Source organism: Aspergillus fischeri, genomic scaffold, assembly GCF_000149645.3.
Source record: "Aspergillus fischeri NRRL 181 1099437636265 genomic scaffold, whole genome shotgun sequence".
In the NCBI taxonomy this organism is placed as follows: domain Eukaryota; kingdom Fungi; phylum Ascomycota; class Eurotiomycetes; order Eurotiales; family Aspergillaceae; genus Aspergillus; species Aspergillus fischeri.
Genome location: NW_001509761.1, coordinates 1,112,419 through 1,127,948, shown reverse-complemented (window position 1 = coordinate 1,127,948; position 15,530 = coordinate 1,112,419). Strand labels below are relative to the sequence as shown.

The 15,530-nt window shown below is 48.3% G+C and overlaps 6 protein-coding genes across 6 annotated transcripts; 4 read left to right on the top strand and 2 right to left on the bottom strand.

The window, feature by feature from the left end:
* Positions 1-79: 79 nt before the first annotated feature.
* Positions 80-2,702, top strand: NFIA_004390 (Zn(II)2Cys6 transcription factor; the record flags this gene model as incomplete). The annotated part of the gene is made up of 8 exons (XM_001258979.1): positions 80-270; positions 354-631; positions 698-1,008; positions 1,070-1,150; positions 1,209-1,825; positions 1,887-2,072; positions 2,133-2,510; positions 2,624-2,702. The coding sequence occupies 8 exons, from the start codon at positions 80-82 to the stop codon at positions 2,700-2,702; spliced, it is 2,121 nt and encodes a 706-aa protein (XP_001258980.1).
* A 1,575-nt stretch (positions 2,703-4,277) lies between these two features.
* On the bottom strand, positions 4,278-5,429 carry NFIA_004380 (uncharacterized protein; the record flags this gene model as incomplete). The annotated part of the gene is made up of 2 exons (XM_001258978.1): positions 4,278-4,928; positions 5,091-5,429. 2 exons carry the CDS (start codon positions 5,427-5,429, stop codon positions 4,278-4,280), a joined length of 990 nt encoding a protein of 329 aa, XP_001258979.1.
* Positions 5,430-6,588: 1,159 nt separating this feature from the next.
* On the top strand, positions 6,589-7,171 carry NFIA_004370 (uncharacterized protein; the record flags this gene model as incomplete). Its single annotated transcript, XM_001258977.1, has 2 exons — positions 6,589-6,757; positions 6,810-7,171. 2 exons carry the CDS (start codon positions 6,589-6,591, stop codon positions 7,169-7,171), a joined length of 531 nt encoding a protein of 176 aa, XP_001258978.1.
* A 2,336-nt stretch (positions 7,172-9,507) lies between these two features.
* NFIA_004360 (uncharacterized protein) lies at positions 9,508-10,014 on the top strand (the record flags this gene model as incomplete). The annotated part of the gene is made up of 1 exon (XM_001258976.1): positions 9,508-10,014. The coding sequence occupies one exon, from the start codon at positions 9,508-9,510 to the stop codon at positions 10,012-10,014; it is 507 nt and encodes a 168-aa protein (XP_001258977.1).
* A 434-nt stretch (positions 10,015-10,448) lies between these two features.
* On the top strand, positions 10,449-10,691 carry NFIA_004350 (uncharacterized protein; the record flags this gene model as incomplete). The annotated part of the gene is made up of 2 exons (XM_001258975.1): positions 10,449-10,543; positions 10,604-10,691. 2 exons carry the CDS (start codon positions 10,449-10,451, stop codon positions 10,689-10,691), a joined length of 183 nt encoding a protein of 60 aa, XP_001258976.1.
* Positions 10,692-13,521: 2,830 nt separating this feature from the next.
* Positions 13,522-14,526, bottom strand: NFIA_004340 (arylamine N-acetyltransferase family protein; the record flags this gene model as incomplete). Its single annotated transcript, XM_001258974.1, has 2 exons — positions 13,522-14,092; positions 14,150-14,526. 2 exons carry the CDS (start codon positions 14,524-14,526, stop codon positions 13,522-13,524), a joined length of 948 nt encoding a protein of 315 aa, XP_001258975.1.
* Between the last annotated feature and the right edge of the window lie 1,004 nt (positions 14,527-15,530).

Sequence of the window (15,530 nt, the reverse complement as noted above, 5' to 3'; positions counted from 1 at the left end):
CCGCGGCAGATCTTCCAACATTGGTGCTGAATATACCGCGTGGACCTCATTCGCGAAGACCAGACTGCTGTTTTTCGTTATGCTCAATTCTTCTAAGGAGAAAGCGAGGAATACTGGCAGAACACAGCGGTCGAGAAAACGAGCATCTGTGGCCTGCCAGTCATGCCACGTCCGCAAAGTAAGGTGCAGTCTCCCACAGACTGGCCGACCCTGCGCCAACTGCTCGTTAGACGATGTCTCAGGTGTGCCGCGGGTGAGCAAGAGAGCAAAGTAAGCGACATGGCAACCTCACACTGAAGAACTCCTCGGCAAGCACACTAACAAACCGATGGCAGAGCTGAAGTACGTCTTAGCGCGGTATCCTCGCCGTCGAATGGCAATGCCGCGGTACAGAGTACTCCTCTGGAGGGTAGCAGCTTTCCACCCGGCCCCGAGCGACTCGGTGCATCGGAGGATCTATCTGTGCGGAGCGGGCAGACTCCTACAGCTCTGTCCATTGATGAGACTGGAGATGGCACCGAAACACCTTATCATCCGTTCAACGAGCATTTCAGCCATCACAATGGAGGTGGTACGGGAACGTCGCAACCAGTCGGAGATACGGCAGATAAGTGCTATTCCCCGTTATATGGTGAGAATCAGATATTCAACGGGTCTTTTGGGAATGCTCCGCTATAATGCTGATTCCGTCACTTAGGCGACCCCCGGGGCGTTGGCCTGGTAGTGGACATCTGCGAACCGGAGCCGAGGAACAAAAGCGGGCACTTTCTTGTCCCACGAATTGGCCCAACTCATATGGACCAGGAAACGATGGATTACCTGTGCCGTAAGGGCGTCTTCGACTTACCCACTCCTTCTGTCTGCGAAATGATCATACGGACGTACTTCCACTATGTGCATCCCTTTTTCCCAGTTGTTGATGCCCGTTCATTCCTTAATATGTTTGAAAATGTGCGCAACGAAGTGAGCGTGCATCTGCTGTGGAGCATGTTTCTAGCTGCTGCAAATGTATGCGTAGCAGCATTCACTACCCCACTTCCTCTCTTTGGCATCCTAACATGAGATATAGTTCGCAGATGACAGCATCCTAAAAGCAGCCAACTTTTCATGTCGAAAAGAGATGAAGCGTGCAATGTATATCCGAGCTAAGGTCGCAGCTCGATAAGACATATTTGGAGAAGGGGCACTAGCTAACCAAAGTCACATAGGCTCTTTATGACGCAGAGTATGAGAGAAGGAAGATTACTCTAATCCAGGCGGTACTTCTGACAGGCTTCTGGTATTCGGACACTGAAGACAGGACCGGACCTTGGCATTGGAACGGCGTTGCCATCGGTCTGTGCCAAACAATAGGGCTGCACCGGCAGCCAAACACCGGTCGAAAACATAGTAAAGCCATCTCCATGAGCGACAGCAGAATATGGCGGCAGATATGGTGGAGCTGCTTTTACCGTGAAGCGTGGTTCTCTGCCGGCATGGGCAGGCCCATGCGCATCAACCTAGCCGACTGCAGTACCCCGATGCCAGATACCAAAGATCTGGATAACCTGCTCGCGGGTATTCCGGAGAGTATTCAAAGAAAGTACCTTCCTGAAAGCACTGAGGTCTTGTCTAAGCTATGGACAGAGCTGTTAGCACTTACGGTCTCTTTAGCCAAGATTCTCTCATGGCAAAATCGAGCGGAGCGGATGCGACCAAGTAGGAGTGAAATACAGCACATGGACGATAACGTTCGACAGTATTATTCCCGCAAAGGCCACGCCATAGCTCACACGCACAGTCACGTCGTCTCCTTACACGCGTACCACCTAGAGCTGTATTTAGAGTAAGTGGAATCACGGTTGTCTTCTTGGTTAGTTCTCAATAGCCTGACCCTGAAGCTACAGGTCCGTTATTCTCATCCTATACCGGCAATTCCTTTTTGATAAGCCAGAAACGAATTCCCCTGTTGAATCTGCAGACGAATGGACATCAACTGTGGTGCGCAGGACCAGAGACGCCGCGACGAACACCAACAAGATCCTCGGCGACATGATCGGTGCTGATATGATCAGCAGCGCTCAAGCGATGGTGTACGTACATCTCCAGGAGACAATAAGACATGTAAAGTTGAGGATGCTAAATATCGCCAGCTGCATTGCCTTGGTCCCCGCATTGCAAATCCATCTCCTTGACACCACGTCTGAAAAACAGTTAGTGCGACGCATGGGCTGCCACAACCTCGAATTTTGCATGATGATTATCGAGGAGCTCAAAACCGTGTACTTCGGCGCTGAAATACTTTCAAGAATGTTCACCAAGGCAAAGAGCCGGCTTTACAATCAGACGGTTGCTCCCGCCACAACTCCTAGGGAGTATATCCCGACGTCGTCGCGTGATCCTACGATTGGTTCTATTCCAGACGCGGCAGATGATGCACGGCAGGATGATGCGGAGATATTTGATGCCTTCTCGACGATATTGAGTCCCTTTGCCTCAGTGACAGCTTGTGGATTATTCGACGATGACGAGTACGTTTAAGCTTGGTTCTGGACCCCTTTGTATATTGTTACACTAGGACCCTTTATGCTTGGTGAACCTAGTATCACTTCAAATTACTAATCGTCGTTGATACTCGTGGCAGGCTGTTGGCTTTCGAATCCGACATCACGCTCGGGCAACTGATGTTCCCTGAGCCCGAATCCTCGGCAGGTACACGTTAGATCACAATCAGTCATTTCTGTCCCGGTCACCATTGAAACATTCGCGTGCATTCTTGTACAGCTTGGGAAATAATGGCCGTTCTGGCCGATGAGGGAGAGTAACGACGCGTCGGGCGCACTCCTATTGGAGGGATGATCCATTGTTTATGCAAAGTATGCTAGGGCAAATATAGATCAGTCTCACTACGGTAGGGCCGGGTGTATCACTTGGATAACAATACTGGTACAAGGGGTCTGTGAAGCCTTCGTGTTGGCAATTCAGGATCTAACCTCGCGTATTGCGTCCATGCTGGTCCTTACCGTGTACCCGATCAAGGCGGTGGTTCCTCCAATAACCATGGGTATTGAGAGTATTGACGGCGTAGACTCTGAGTCGATAAACTCCGTCATGATCTGGCAAATGTTCAAAGAGAAAATGAACATGACCCATCTATCCAGAGAGTCGCCTTTAAGTTATGAGTTGTTCATACAGCGGTGTCATCTGATTGTTGATCAACCAATGAAGGCTCAGGTTGGCTGTCCATCTGCAGACGGGTGATAGTATCCGTTGTTCATAGAGTTGCATAACCGAACCGCTAAAATCGAATCCAATCCTCACCGAACTCGCAGCGGTTAGAATTCGGTGCCTGGCCCAGGGAATGGCACTAGGGAAACCAATTAGGATTCGGTTAAAACCATCAGTTATGAGAATAGAACCAGTCGGCACCATTTCAATCAATAATCGCTAATTTCCAGGGTTTCTCGAAAAATATTGATATCACTAGATAGCCTAATATCTAGTTTATCTAGATAAGAAATATTGATCCAAAATATCTAGTGGCTGCTAAGATATAAGGGAATAATTATTTCTATCCGGGGTTGGTATGAAAGTGGTGGTGGTTTATACATAGATATGCATTAACCTTCAACTATCATAGTTAAGAATAACTTGTGGCCACTATTCATTCAGCACTATATATACTCAATTGATATTCTAGATGTAGATTAGTATGAAGATAATTACCAGATATTTTATATAAAAGCATTAAATTTATAAGCACGTTTGATAGGCCCTAGGCATAGGCCTAAGATAGGAGAAATTAAGTTCTGGAAACATTTGACCAAATCGGATCCTATCAGGGTTGGTTTTGATGTCAAAATTTGAACTCGAAATCGCAGCGGTTCAGTGCCAGCTGGTTTTGAACTCGCCTGAACTCGGACCGAATGCAAATTATGCAACTGTATTAGGCAGATAGAGAATAATTTTGAGGTTCTATAGAATCTAAATAGGTTGACCCTCTAGAACCTACTAGGTATGGGCTGGGTTTAGGCCCTATAAACCCAGAAACTAAACCCACCGGGTTAGATTCTAAAGTCAGGAGAACCTAGCCCAACCCATCAAAATAACAACCCTAATTTAAACCCAACCCATGACCAGTCTAGGAATAACCCTTGATCCGTAACGTACGCCGTAGAGGTGGCAGGTTGGCAGCTAGGGCAGCTGTCAGGGAGTGATAGAGTATATAAGTCGGCATCTGTCAAATGAGCTGACAGATGGCTTCAGTAGTGCATAGGCAACAATCGATCTGTTACCAACTACCAATGAGGAACATAAACGGACCACTCCACCGTCTGAAACGCCGACTCAGGTAGATCCCTCAGCCCGACCAAGTCCTCGGCGAGTATATACGCCCTCGAAATACAATACAAAGCGCACAGCACTGTCACGGGAAGGAGCGCCAACAGCGGAATCTCCAACCGTGGGTCTCTGGAAGGATGAATATTTCTTATTTTCGTAGCAAGACGCTGCATCCGCGTCTGCGGGGTAGTCGATTCCACATCGCCAGCCCTTCGTTTCTCAGTATGCCGTGGAAGAAGGACCTTGTAGCAGAATTGTAAGTATGGACCGCCGACGATGGAGAATAACAGTGTATAGGAGGACGCAATGCGCCATAGGATTCGCTCGAGGGAAGAGGGAAAGTCAAAGTTCCAAGCGAACATGAACATGCTGCCAAAGAGGAGGACGATCGGACAAGCGAGGGTGTCAGCTAGTGTATCTAGATGCGGGAAATCGTCGCTCGGGATGCGGTTGTAAGGTTTGCTGGTGACGGGACGAGAGAAGATGGGACAGTGAACCCAGCGGAGTATCTGGTTGAAGTAGCGCCAAAAGACGTGGCAGACGTAGAGGTTGGGATGCAGGAATTCTAAGGGGTTCGTGTACCATTCTTCGAGCTCTGGAGGACAGTGCTTTCCCCATGGTCAGTGCATTCCCTCCTGTAGAAGAGGCGTTGGTTTACCTTTTCCCGGATAGTGCTGATATCTACCGCGAGGGTTACGGTGGTCGTACTGGTTATATCTTGCGGTTTGTAGTACCAGCAAAAGGATGTTGCGAAGAAGACGATGACAAACGAGATAGTAGTAAGCTCCAGCGTTGTCAAAGCAAGGTGCTGGGCTCCGCGCAGGATACAATTGAGCAGCAACCAAACCGCCTGACACACTGCGATAAATCTGCATCATCGTCGTCAGCAGCAGCGCATTCACCTCCATCAAGATCATGACCAAAACCCACCTTGCGAACCCATCTGACTTGTTCCGATCATCGATATCATCCCGAGTAATTTCTGGATACTCCACATATCCGTGCTCGACCAGGAAAAGCAACTGCGTCGCATCAACCGGGAACGGAGTCTCAACCCCAGGCCCCTCGAGAAGAAACCCTCCCATATCCGCATAGAACGCGTGCGTCATGGTCCACTCCTGTTTCCCTCTTTTCTTATTTAACCTGCGAAACTCCTACACCTATTAGAACTATCCAGCCTGGCCGTGAAAACACACCTTAACCGACGTCCTAGCCGACGACCATTGTCCCGTCGCCAACATCAAAAGAAACTCCGGGCCTAGGATCCCCATACACGCAAGGTGGAATTTATCCCGCAGGCGGCTCCAGTATCCATCCGACCTAGCGGGAATATTGGGACAGACGGATGTCCAGCAGCATAGAGTGATGGTTAGCAGACATGTCGAGAGGATGCCCCATGTTCCGCGCCCGTCGGGTTCCTTGACCCAGCCGGACGACGTTGTTGTGGAGTTGGCCATGGATACAACAATGCCATTCTTTGGGTTGTGCCACTTGGAGGTTTACAGCCTTATATCTGATTTTGAATGGACCTTTGTCAAAACTAGGCAACATTCTGACAGAGGAGGGAGTCGGCGCTTAGACTGGGGCTCAACCGCCAACCCCTGCAGACCCTGCCACGATTACGGCGCTTTGCGAGGCTTACCCCTGTTCAGCTGGGTGGCTATGTTAGCTTCAGCCACAATGCGGGATCTGCGCGCTTCAGACAGGAATCCCAGTGACTCTTGTGGTTGCAGTTTGTGATTTACCGAGGGTTCTATATGAAAGCGCTGTATGGATTAAGAATGATAGTAATATTCGAAATCAACTTCAAGTTATACTGCCCGTTCCATTATGGAATGCAAATTATCTGAGATTCCAATGCGATGTCTATCCAATACTGTTAGGGGATTCGTTGATAAAGCCATTGAGCGTGATAGATATGCTGTGCGGAGAAGACTCAGCCGACCAAGCTGGTTGGGAACTGAGGATTATGTGTGGTTCGACCACATATGCATCGAGTTTGTTCCAAACTCTACATGCGCTTTAGTACCTAGACTCCAAGGTTCGGTACTATATGTCAGCACAGGGTAATGCAGGAACCTGAGGCGAGGAACCCATGGAGCGAGACTCCTCCGCTGCCCGATTAGACCTCCGATGTCTCAATTTTGATGCTAAAGTCATCTATCTACGGCCCAGCAGCGGTCAGTCAATAGGTTATCCCAGTCCCCCGATATCAAAAACACACCAAGTTTGCGGAATCTACTTCTGCCGAGACATGCCAAAGCCGAGATGCAACCGATACGCTCTCGTTCGGAACCTGACAACGGCGAAGATAACGAGAGCGAGGTCCTTGATAATTTCCTTGATGCTACGGTGATTTCTCCAAGCAGCTGGTGGAGGAAAAAGAGCACGTGGCGTATTGGACGAGATGACAGACTCGAAATGCCTAGCTCCCTCGGTGAGTGCGTTTCCTGGGCTATAACGTGTTTCCTGTCACTAATGAATACCAGAAAGTCTCCTAGATGATTATAACCTAGCGCTAATCGTCGAGTCCCCAAATACTAAGCTCATCCGCCCGAGATTGGATGCCATACTGATCCAAATCCTCTCCGTGGTGAAAGAAGCGCGACAAAAGTCCGAGATTGGCAGATTTGGAATGTCGGCCATTCTGGACGCCGTTTCCTGGGGATCCCGACGCAGACTCTGCATAGCACACGACTTTCAAGGCTGTAGTTACATCGTTGGCTGCTCGGTGGACTACACTCTATGGTACGGGAGCCAACAAGACCTCGAGACCAACTTTATCGTTGTCCGAAGTGATGTGCTGATGGAGGAGGAGTGCTGGATGCCTCTTGCAGCTATGTGTAAGTGATATATTGCTGTTGAGAACGTGTCTCCTCAGCGAATCGTCCTATTAACACCTACTCCCCAGCAATAATTCACTACGCTCGAAAGAAAGCCGGGAGGAACGCGGAAATATATGGTGTCTGTACAGATAGTTACAAATGGACATTCTTGCACCTCAACAGCAAGAGTCAGGTATGTATTTGCCCACGGTGTAGATGATATAGTAAGCTGACGAGATATCTGGAAGTACTCGTCGCTCCACTTGGACTGGACAAAAGGTCAACAAGAAGAGATCATCAGCCAAATTGGCAAGATTATTAAACAGGCAATTGGGATTGCAATATCAGAAACTCAAATGAACCGACGGAAAATGACTGTGAGCCAGATGACTGGCTGTATGGTTTTGGAGGGACAGCTGAAGGACGACAGAGAACTGCCGGATTTAGAAAATAGACAGCGACTAAGTGCATAACTGATATTCAGGAGTGACTAAATACATATCTGTATCACATACTGCTACTGCAGGCATTTTGAGTCTGCTTAGGTATGGTAGACAGTTGGACCCTCTGCGTTGACATCACATCTGCGTCTTCGACTTCATTACCCTGTCCTGACCCCAACATTTGCAAACTCTATCTATTACTGCACTCCACCAAGCTATTCCACTGACATGGACTACTTTGAAAGATTGAGAATTCAAATTGGCAAAAGATCAGCACAAGGCTCAGCCATGCGGAGCAAAGCTGACATCCTCGAAGTGCCCGTAGTGTCTAGGACTGTGGCCCAGCAAGCTAAAAGGCCTGCCACTTCAGAAAATAACGATCTACCACATATCACCATCGCCGATATACAACCCCAAGATGTTCGTCGGTTCTTACGCCTCCGGCCAGATCCGGATCCGAGTTCTTGCTGGCAATTGACAGCGCAGGACAAGATTCAAGGGCCTGAGTACTTAGGTAGGTATACGTATCCACCGCTCGATACACGCAGAAGGTCAATTTCATGCCTGACGCTAGTATAGGGTCGCTCTTGTCGGGCTATTGGCGTGCTGCAGGTAGAGATAGCGAGAACAAAGCGCTTATGAGATCCCGTCTTGAGATAATTCTCGTCGCAGTCCTTGCAAGCAAGAAGCGCGAGTCCGCGTCAGCTTACGGATCCCTGCATCTCCAATTCAAGAACAATTTGAGTCTGCCCTGGTCCTATCAAAATAGGGATTATGTGTTAGAGGGCACAACAGACTACTCCATTTGGTACGGGGGGCAAAAAAGGGAGACGAACCTGCTATTTTTCTGCGCATCGCGTCGAGGGAACATTGGCCGATATCAGGCATTATCTTCTATGGGTATGTGGTACTGAGTCAACAAAGGATTTTACTGATTAAACTATGACAGGCATGCTGCACCATGCAAGAAAGAGAGCTGGTCGCAACGATACAACAGTATATGGGATCGTTACTGATACCGACGAGTGGCGCTTTTTGTACATCGACAAGGAGTCTCGGGTGAGCCGTTCGCCCAACCGCTGAAACTACTCTTCCGAAATATTGACTTGGGTAGTACTCAGGCTGTATTATGAGCTGGGACAAAGGACAACAGGGGGATATCATATCGACAATTTACAAGATCCTTAATCATGCTGCAGCGCTGGCGCAAGCTCTTGGAGCACCCAGTCTAACAGAGTACAGAAGTGTCGAAGATGCCAGTGGTCTCGAATGGTCTGTCTGAAGGGATAGAGGTCTGGAAGGCAACGGTTTCTAAAGTGGAGAGTTTGCCATGCATGCACATGTAGAGTCAAACCTGTACTTGGCTCGTGGGGTGTGATTGTATTAGAGAACCATCATCATCTTGATGATCATCATCCGTAGTACACCTAGAGAGAAATAGCTGAAGAATTTGCTACGAGGGGCCATGACAAAGATATAGCAATGTACATTTAGCAAGGTTTATGACACTTTAATGACTACATTGTCTCATTGTCACCCATGGTTTTAAAAGCCATTCCTTAAACTGACCTTGCCCTATTATACCTAGTCTACCATTAACCATGGAATTTAATTCCTTCACTTCCGAGATGCAACATTAATAATTCACTGCCTTTGGCTGTAATCCATAGCTTATATTCAAAGAACTTGTTTTTCAGGTATCTACCAGTGAATAAAAACATAGGAATAATGGTAAGTTCCGGCAACCCTTAATAGAACTTGTTCTTCAAGTATCTAACAGTGAATAGAACCATAAGAATAACAGTAAGTGCTGAGAACTCTTACCATAAATACCCTCGATTTCCTTCTACTTTCATCATCTCCTCAATCTACTTCCTTCAAACCATTCTCTCTACTTTACATGTTTCAGATTGTTGATTATGGCGTTCACATTCACTGAGACCGAAGGCACCGCGTCAGCAATCAGCTCCTCACCAGCGCAGTCTACGATCATGGAGCCATCGCATATCAGGTCCGGACCACCTGATGACTGCGTCACCCATTTCTTTACCAGTCTCAGTAAACTGAAAATTGCGGCGCAGAGGGTACTTGAGAGACTGAACCAGAATGATGACGCAGGAAATCAGTATATCCTTGTCCTTGGCCTGCCTCGAGCCATTCGCAGTCTACTAGATGAAAACAAGGGGAAAGAAGCGGATGATTGTTTCATACCACCAACCCGACAGGCCAGAGGAAATCAGTCGACAGGTTGGCCATCGCTGGTAATTGACGCCGGCGTCTCTGAGTCCCTGACCAGGCTCCGCGAAGACGCAAGATGGTGGTTCGAGAACTCCGAAGGGGCCGTTCGCACCGTGATCCTGCTCGGCATTAAACGGACCCAGCGGACCATTCGGTTGGAGAAGTGGCAGTTGAGCCCTCCCGGTTAGTCCGTCACTCCACAGCAGGCTCTACGCATGCAGCAGATGACCATACCGCCAATGCCTCCCCTCGGGCTCCAGCTGGCAGCCAACCAGCACCCGTTCATAGCGCAGACAGCTACCATTACACCAACCAACGCGACCGGAAGTCTCCCCATTCATCTCCATTACCAGGCGCTATTTGATCGAGCTCCATGCCCAGGTCAACCCGGCATTCGTCTCGACGCAGCCGCACTGATGAGGCTTGCCGTAAGTTTTCAATAGGCGTTCTTGGAATGGATACAACGGAGTCATGTTAAGATAGCGGCCATTTTCAGTGAGGCTGAAGATACTGCGTCAGGAGCCACAACTCCTGTAGCAGAATCCACTAACATGGCACTACTGGTTACGTTGCCTGAATGCAAATGTCAGGCGTTATTTGCGGGTCGCTGAGTAAACTGCCTATGGAACGGCAAGTCCAGCCCTATTCTTACCATCTTGATAGGAACAGTGCATGGGACACATCTGACGACCTGTATGTCACTGTCGAACAGCTCTCGTATGGTACTAGTTGTGATAACATTGCTGACTGAATTAGCAATGTACTTCAACGCGATAGTCTCCTGGCGATCCTCGGCGATGGTCTCCCTGTCAAGGGTGTCCCGGTTGAACCGGTTTACTACGATGCGAAGGGATACCAGGTGTAGACTGCCGGACAACTACATCACTCATCCGTTCACCAGTCTCAATAGACTTAAATCGACGCGTTAGGGTCTTCCAGTTAAACCAGAAAACAATGCTCAGTCTGCTACGGGTCATTCGCACTCAACGGTTGAGTACAAGACCCCCTCGCCGGGCATCGCGTTTCGATTCATGTTCGAGGGAAGTGCTTGTCTTTAAGATGATCACCCCACCTGACGGCTCCATGAGAACATATTGATAGACACCTTTCTAGCCGGATCATTAATTGAGGACATGGGATCTCCGGACGACAACTTACACACCAACTGTGGCTGGAAACAGCAACAAAGAGGCTGATAACGACTTTATCCCATCATCCTAACAGGGCAGAGGTCAGCCCAAGGTTGGCCTTTGCTCATAATTGAGACTGGCGTCTCAGAGTCCATGGCCAGGCTCCGTCGAGGTGCGAGATGGTGGTTCGAGAATTCAGAGGTGCAGTTCGCACAGTAACCCTGCTCAGCGTCAGGGCTTATTTTTCATGTTTATCCATGTCGGATCTTAATCCTCTCATCAAGGCGGTCCAAATTTGATCATACACCAGCGGGTGAGATGACGGTGAATGATGTATCTCGTCCTGCTGATACAGGAACTGATTTCTATGGTGGGAGCATCTTCCACTGAGTGCGTTATTGATGGTAATTATATAGATGAGACGATCCCCTTGTGCGGAATGTCGACTGGGTCTTCAAGTTCAGCCTGTTACCCCATCGCATGGTCGTCGCATCCAGCAGCCAGGAAACCGGCACCGGTTGATAGCGCAGACAGCTACCATTACACCAAGCAATTCCGCAAAAATCGTCTTTATTTATTTATCTTCATCCGAAGGCGCTATTTGATCGACCTTCAGGCCTAATCAACACGATATTTGCGTCGATGTGACCTCATTTATGAGGCCTGCTGTGGCTTTGCAATAAGGGTTTTGGAGCAGAAGGATAAAAGAATGTTAAGATCACGAGATTATGACGTATTTAAGTTGGGCGATACTGGTTCTTCAATGATTATACCAAGTACATCAGCACCTATCATATCTTGCAACTCTAGTCCGCTCGTAGTTTATGACAGACATTATGTTTTGCCTTATGATACACCCGCAGATGCAGAGCAGCTTTGACCTCGTACTGACAGACTGCTAATCTTCCGGATCCTCCTCCCAGCATTCTGCGCCGGGCGGTATCTCCATCACTGCTTCCTTACACCAAATATGCGCAGCATTCGACATCATTTCCCTCGTCAGAGCCTTCAGACAGCCACCCTTCACACTCACTGTTTCGTCTCCATGAGTGCGATGCATGAGTCGTGATCCACATGACAAGCAGAATAAACATTCCAGCTCTCTACCTTTCAAGGTTCGCCGAGTATAAGTGCCGATTCTCGCAGTGCCATCTGAATTGACCATTGGTATTTCAAACCATGGAAAGACGGTTGTTATGCCACAGTAAGATGAAGACTGGTGACGGCATTCAGTACAGTGGCAGGCGTATATCTTGTAAGGTGCTGGAAGTGGTGTCGTAAATCGGATGGCTCCACATTGACAACGACCATCCATGATAAACTCTGAGTGGCTGGATTAGAAGGGGAGCGAGTTGGACGAAGTTGGATGAAGTTGCGGGAACAGATGATCTGAGATTTTTGTCAGGTTGTGTGCGGACAGAGATTCTCCCAGTAGAACAGCTTTCATGGCTTGTATTATATATAATGACGAATGGATCTACCCCACGTCCCCGCATCGCTTGATACTTCACCCTAAACTACGTTTGGGTTAGTAGCAGATCTCGCTTTCTATGAATAAATGAGTAAATGAGAAGAAGAGACTTTGATATAATCAACCCTTCCACCTATTTCAGGGTTGCCTGCTAGGTCAACTGGGGGCAAGTCCTAATGATCAGTCTTCTCAGAGGTAAACCAGTTGGAAGCTTACCTTTGGCAATCGGTAGATGTTCTCAATCTCTGCGAGATCCGCAACGCTGACATTGTCTGGACCGACGCGCACCAATGGTTCATGTCTTTTGCGGAGCTTTAGGACAACCTCCGGTAGTCACTGTTCAATATATGAATGGCTTGCCAAAGCGAGCAATCCAAGGGCCATTCAGGTGTCGAAGCTTGAGCCAACGTTGCAGGAGCAAAGTGAATAGTACTAGGCTTGTTATGGATTTATACATCGTGTGGCTAAACTTGAACAATATATGAGCTATTTCAGAGTAGGATGTAAAGCATGGAATAATACACATAGGAGGTGTCAAGCCTACGTTCATTAAGAGCTGAACTCTTTTAGATGTAGGGTGAGATTTAATGTCATTCTGCCCAAGATTGATAGAACAGTATGTCTATTTTCTGTTGACTAACAACCACAGCTCCTCACTTGCATATGTACGAAAGCCAACTGATCAGGCAATTACCTAAGGGAGCCGCTAATAGTTTTCGCATTTAACAATTACAACTAAGTTTATGTACTTGATTGGCCTTCCTTCTCCTTTGCTCATTGTTTTCTCATTGTCTTCGAAAAAACCTTGCTTCCGTCCTGTTTTGTCAATAGCTGAATTGCTTCTATGATATAGTATCAGTACTATGTCAACTGGTTTGTATTTCCCTTGCGACAGACCTGCCTGGATAGTGTCAACGTGATATTATTACCAACCCACGTTTTGTCACTCAATCAACAGATCCACTCAGATTGCAATGTATAGGATGCTGTTGGTTAGAATGTTGGATCAGAGCTCTTTGGCCAGTACAAGGCATATATGACTTTGGTGTCATGTTCAGAAATAGTTATATGTGGACAATCCTCTGTCTACATGTCTAAATCTTTGGTTTCCCACCTAAGAATGCTACTGTCCCAACAATCTCTCTCCTCTCTTCTTCTCCCAGTTCAATCCCAAACACCCTCTCTAGGGCATTGATCCTCTCCTCTTCAGATCTGAATCTCATTCGCCGTGACACTTTGCCCCCTTGGAACCAACTCATAGCGTCATTCCAGATCATCACCCAACCAACAGGTGTCCTTTCTTTGAGCACAATCTGAAATGCAATCACTCGGTACATAAACCAAGCTCGTCTGTTACTCCGTACCGCACGCTGTACAGCTTGATAATCAGTTTCAAGCCACTCGCTCTCTGTGAAGGCATATATGTCGATCCAATCCGGACTGCCATCAAACAGGAACTGCAGCCGCCAGTACTTGAGATGTCTGGCACGACCCTGGTCAATCGGGGCATGAACAACTCTGCCTCGCCGTCCGAGGTTCCCGTCACCGTCAGTAAACTCGAGTCCATCTCGAAGCAGGACAGGGTCCACTGGGCCATTCGGGCCAAATCCTGCGTCAACGAGGAAATCGTTCCCATCTATCCGGACAAGGAGAATCATATGTTGCCTTTACCGTCAGCGCACATACACCAACAATGATATGGCTGAAAGAAGGAAAGAATACCAGTCCCCAAATTGCGCGCGGCCATTCTTGTCTTGCGCTGCCACGCTAGTCGATTTGTTTGTGCGTGCCCCGCTCATGTACAGCTCGAACCCCAGGGCTAGCAACACTTCGCCGAATAGTCGAGTAATCTGAAAACAGGTACCGCCCTGCCGACGATGAACAATCTTCTGGTATAATAATGACGGGCTGAGAACTAGGACGCGATCGGCGGAATAGTGAAGAGCGGTATTTTCGAAAGGCACAGCGGCCAGATGGTGATGGAGAAGACAGGTCAGCGACTCCAGGCGATCCTTACCCGCTAATAAGGCCTCGCGGACGTCGTTGGGTAAGTTGATACGGTCGAAGTAGCCGGTTAGTTCGGCTTGCGTATATGCCATGATGCATAACGACCACTGTCTTAAGCCTGGTTATCACCTGAGTGGCCGGTGTTGAGTATGTCAGGAGAGCAATGTGCATGAGCCGTGAAATATCTCGAGCCTGGGCAAGGCTTTGATATACTTAGCGACGTTACATCGTGCTTTGTAATCTTGAGGGATAGATCTATCAAGGCTTGTGGCTCTAGGATACAGCCTTGTCGTTCAGGATGGACCTCATATTCAATTTCACGATTACCCAACAGAATGCAGGGATCTAGGCAAGTGGGGGAATCAAAGAGCAAATCAGAAAGGGCCAATGACTAGCAAGTGCCGCCAAGAGTTAACCCATGCTTCTCTTTGGGCGGACCATCCAATACGAACTCACTGCTTCAGCAGCCGACATGGATATCAGGCTGTGCACTGCCAGGGCTTGCTCATATTAGACGTGGCGCAAGTCCTCGGCTATCGGGAACGGAGGGCGCTGACAACCGAAGTCATCGATTCGGAGAGCCGGGGGCCTACAGAAGTGAATCAAGCGTTTACTGAAGTAGCGTCTTGTTCTGCTTGCTTGATCGGGACTAAAGGCTAGCACGCGCATGGGCTCACAGCCAGGTCAGTCGCTGCTTAACGCACGACTCATCGATACAAGCCATCACAAACAGCAGGAATGACTTGTCCGACCTACGCTCCAAGCTGGAAATGCGTCGTGAAGCAAAGGGGAAATCAATTTCATCAGGGCGATTCCTAGCATTTTGTTGATGACTTTGCGCAGTCTTCTTTCCTGGGATGCGCTCGTAAATTGCGCTACTTGACCAGCTTTTGACAATGATCAATGCTGATAGTCGCCGTCGACGACTGAAGAGCATACTTTCCAGCTTAACTATGCAGCTAGTTGCGTTAACCTCCTGGGCCGCCATGGAACACCAATCGGCTTCATGACAGGTCCAGTACCACTGTGAATTTCTTCAACGCACGTTTAATATTAGTCCGGATAACAGTGATAACTGGATGGATCGGATTGCCAT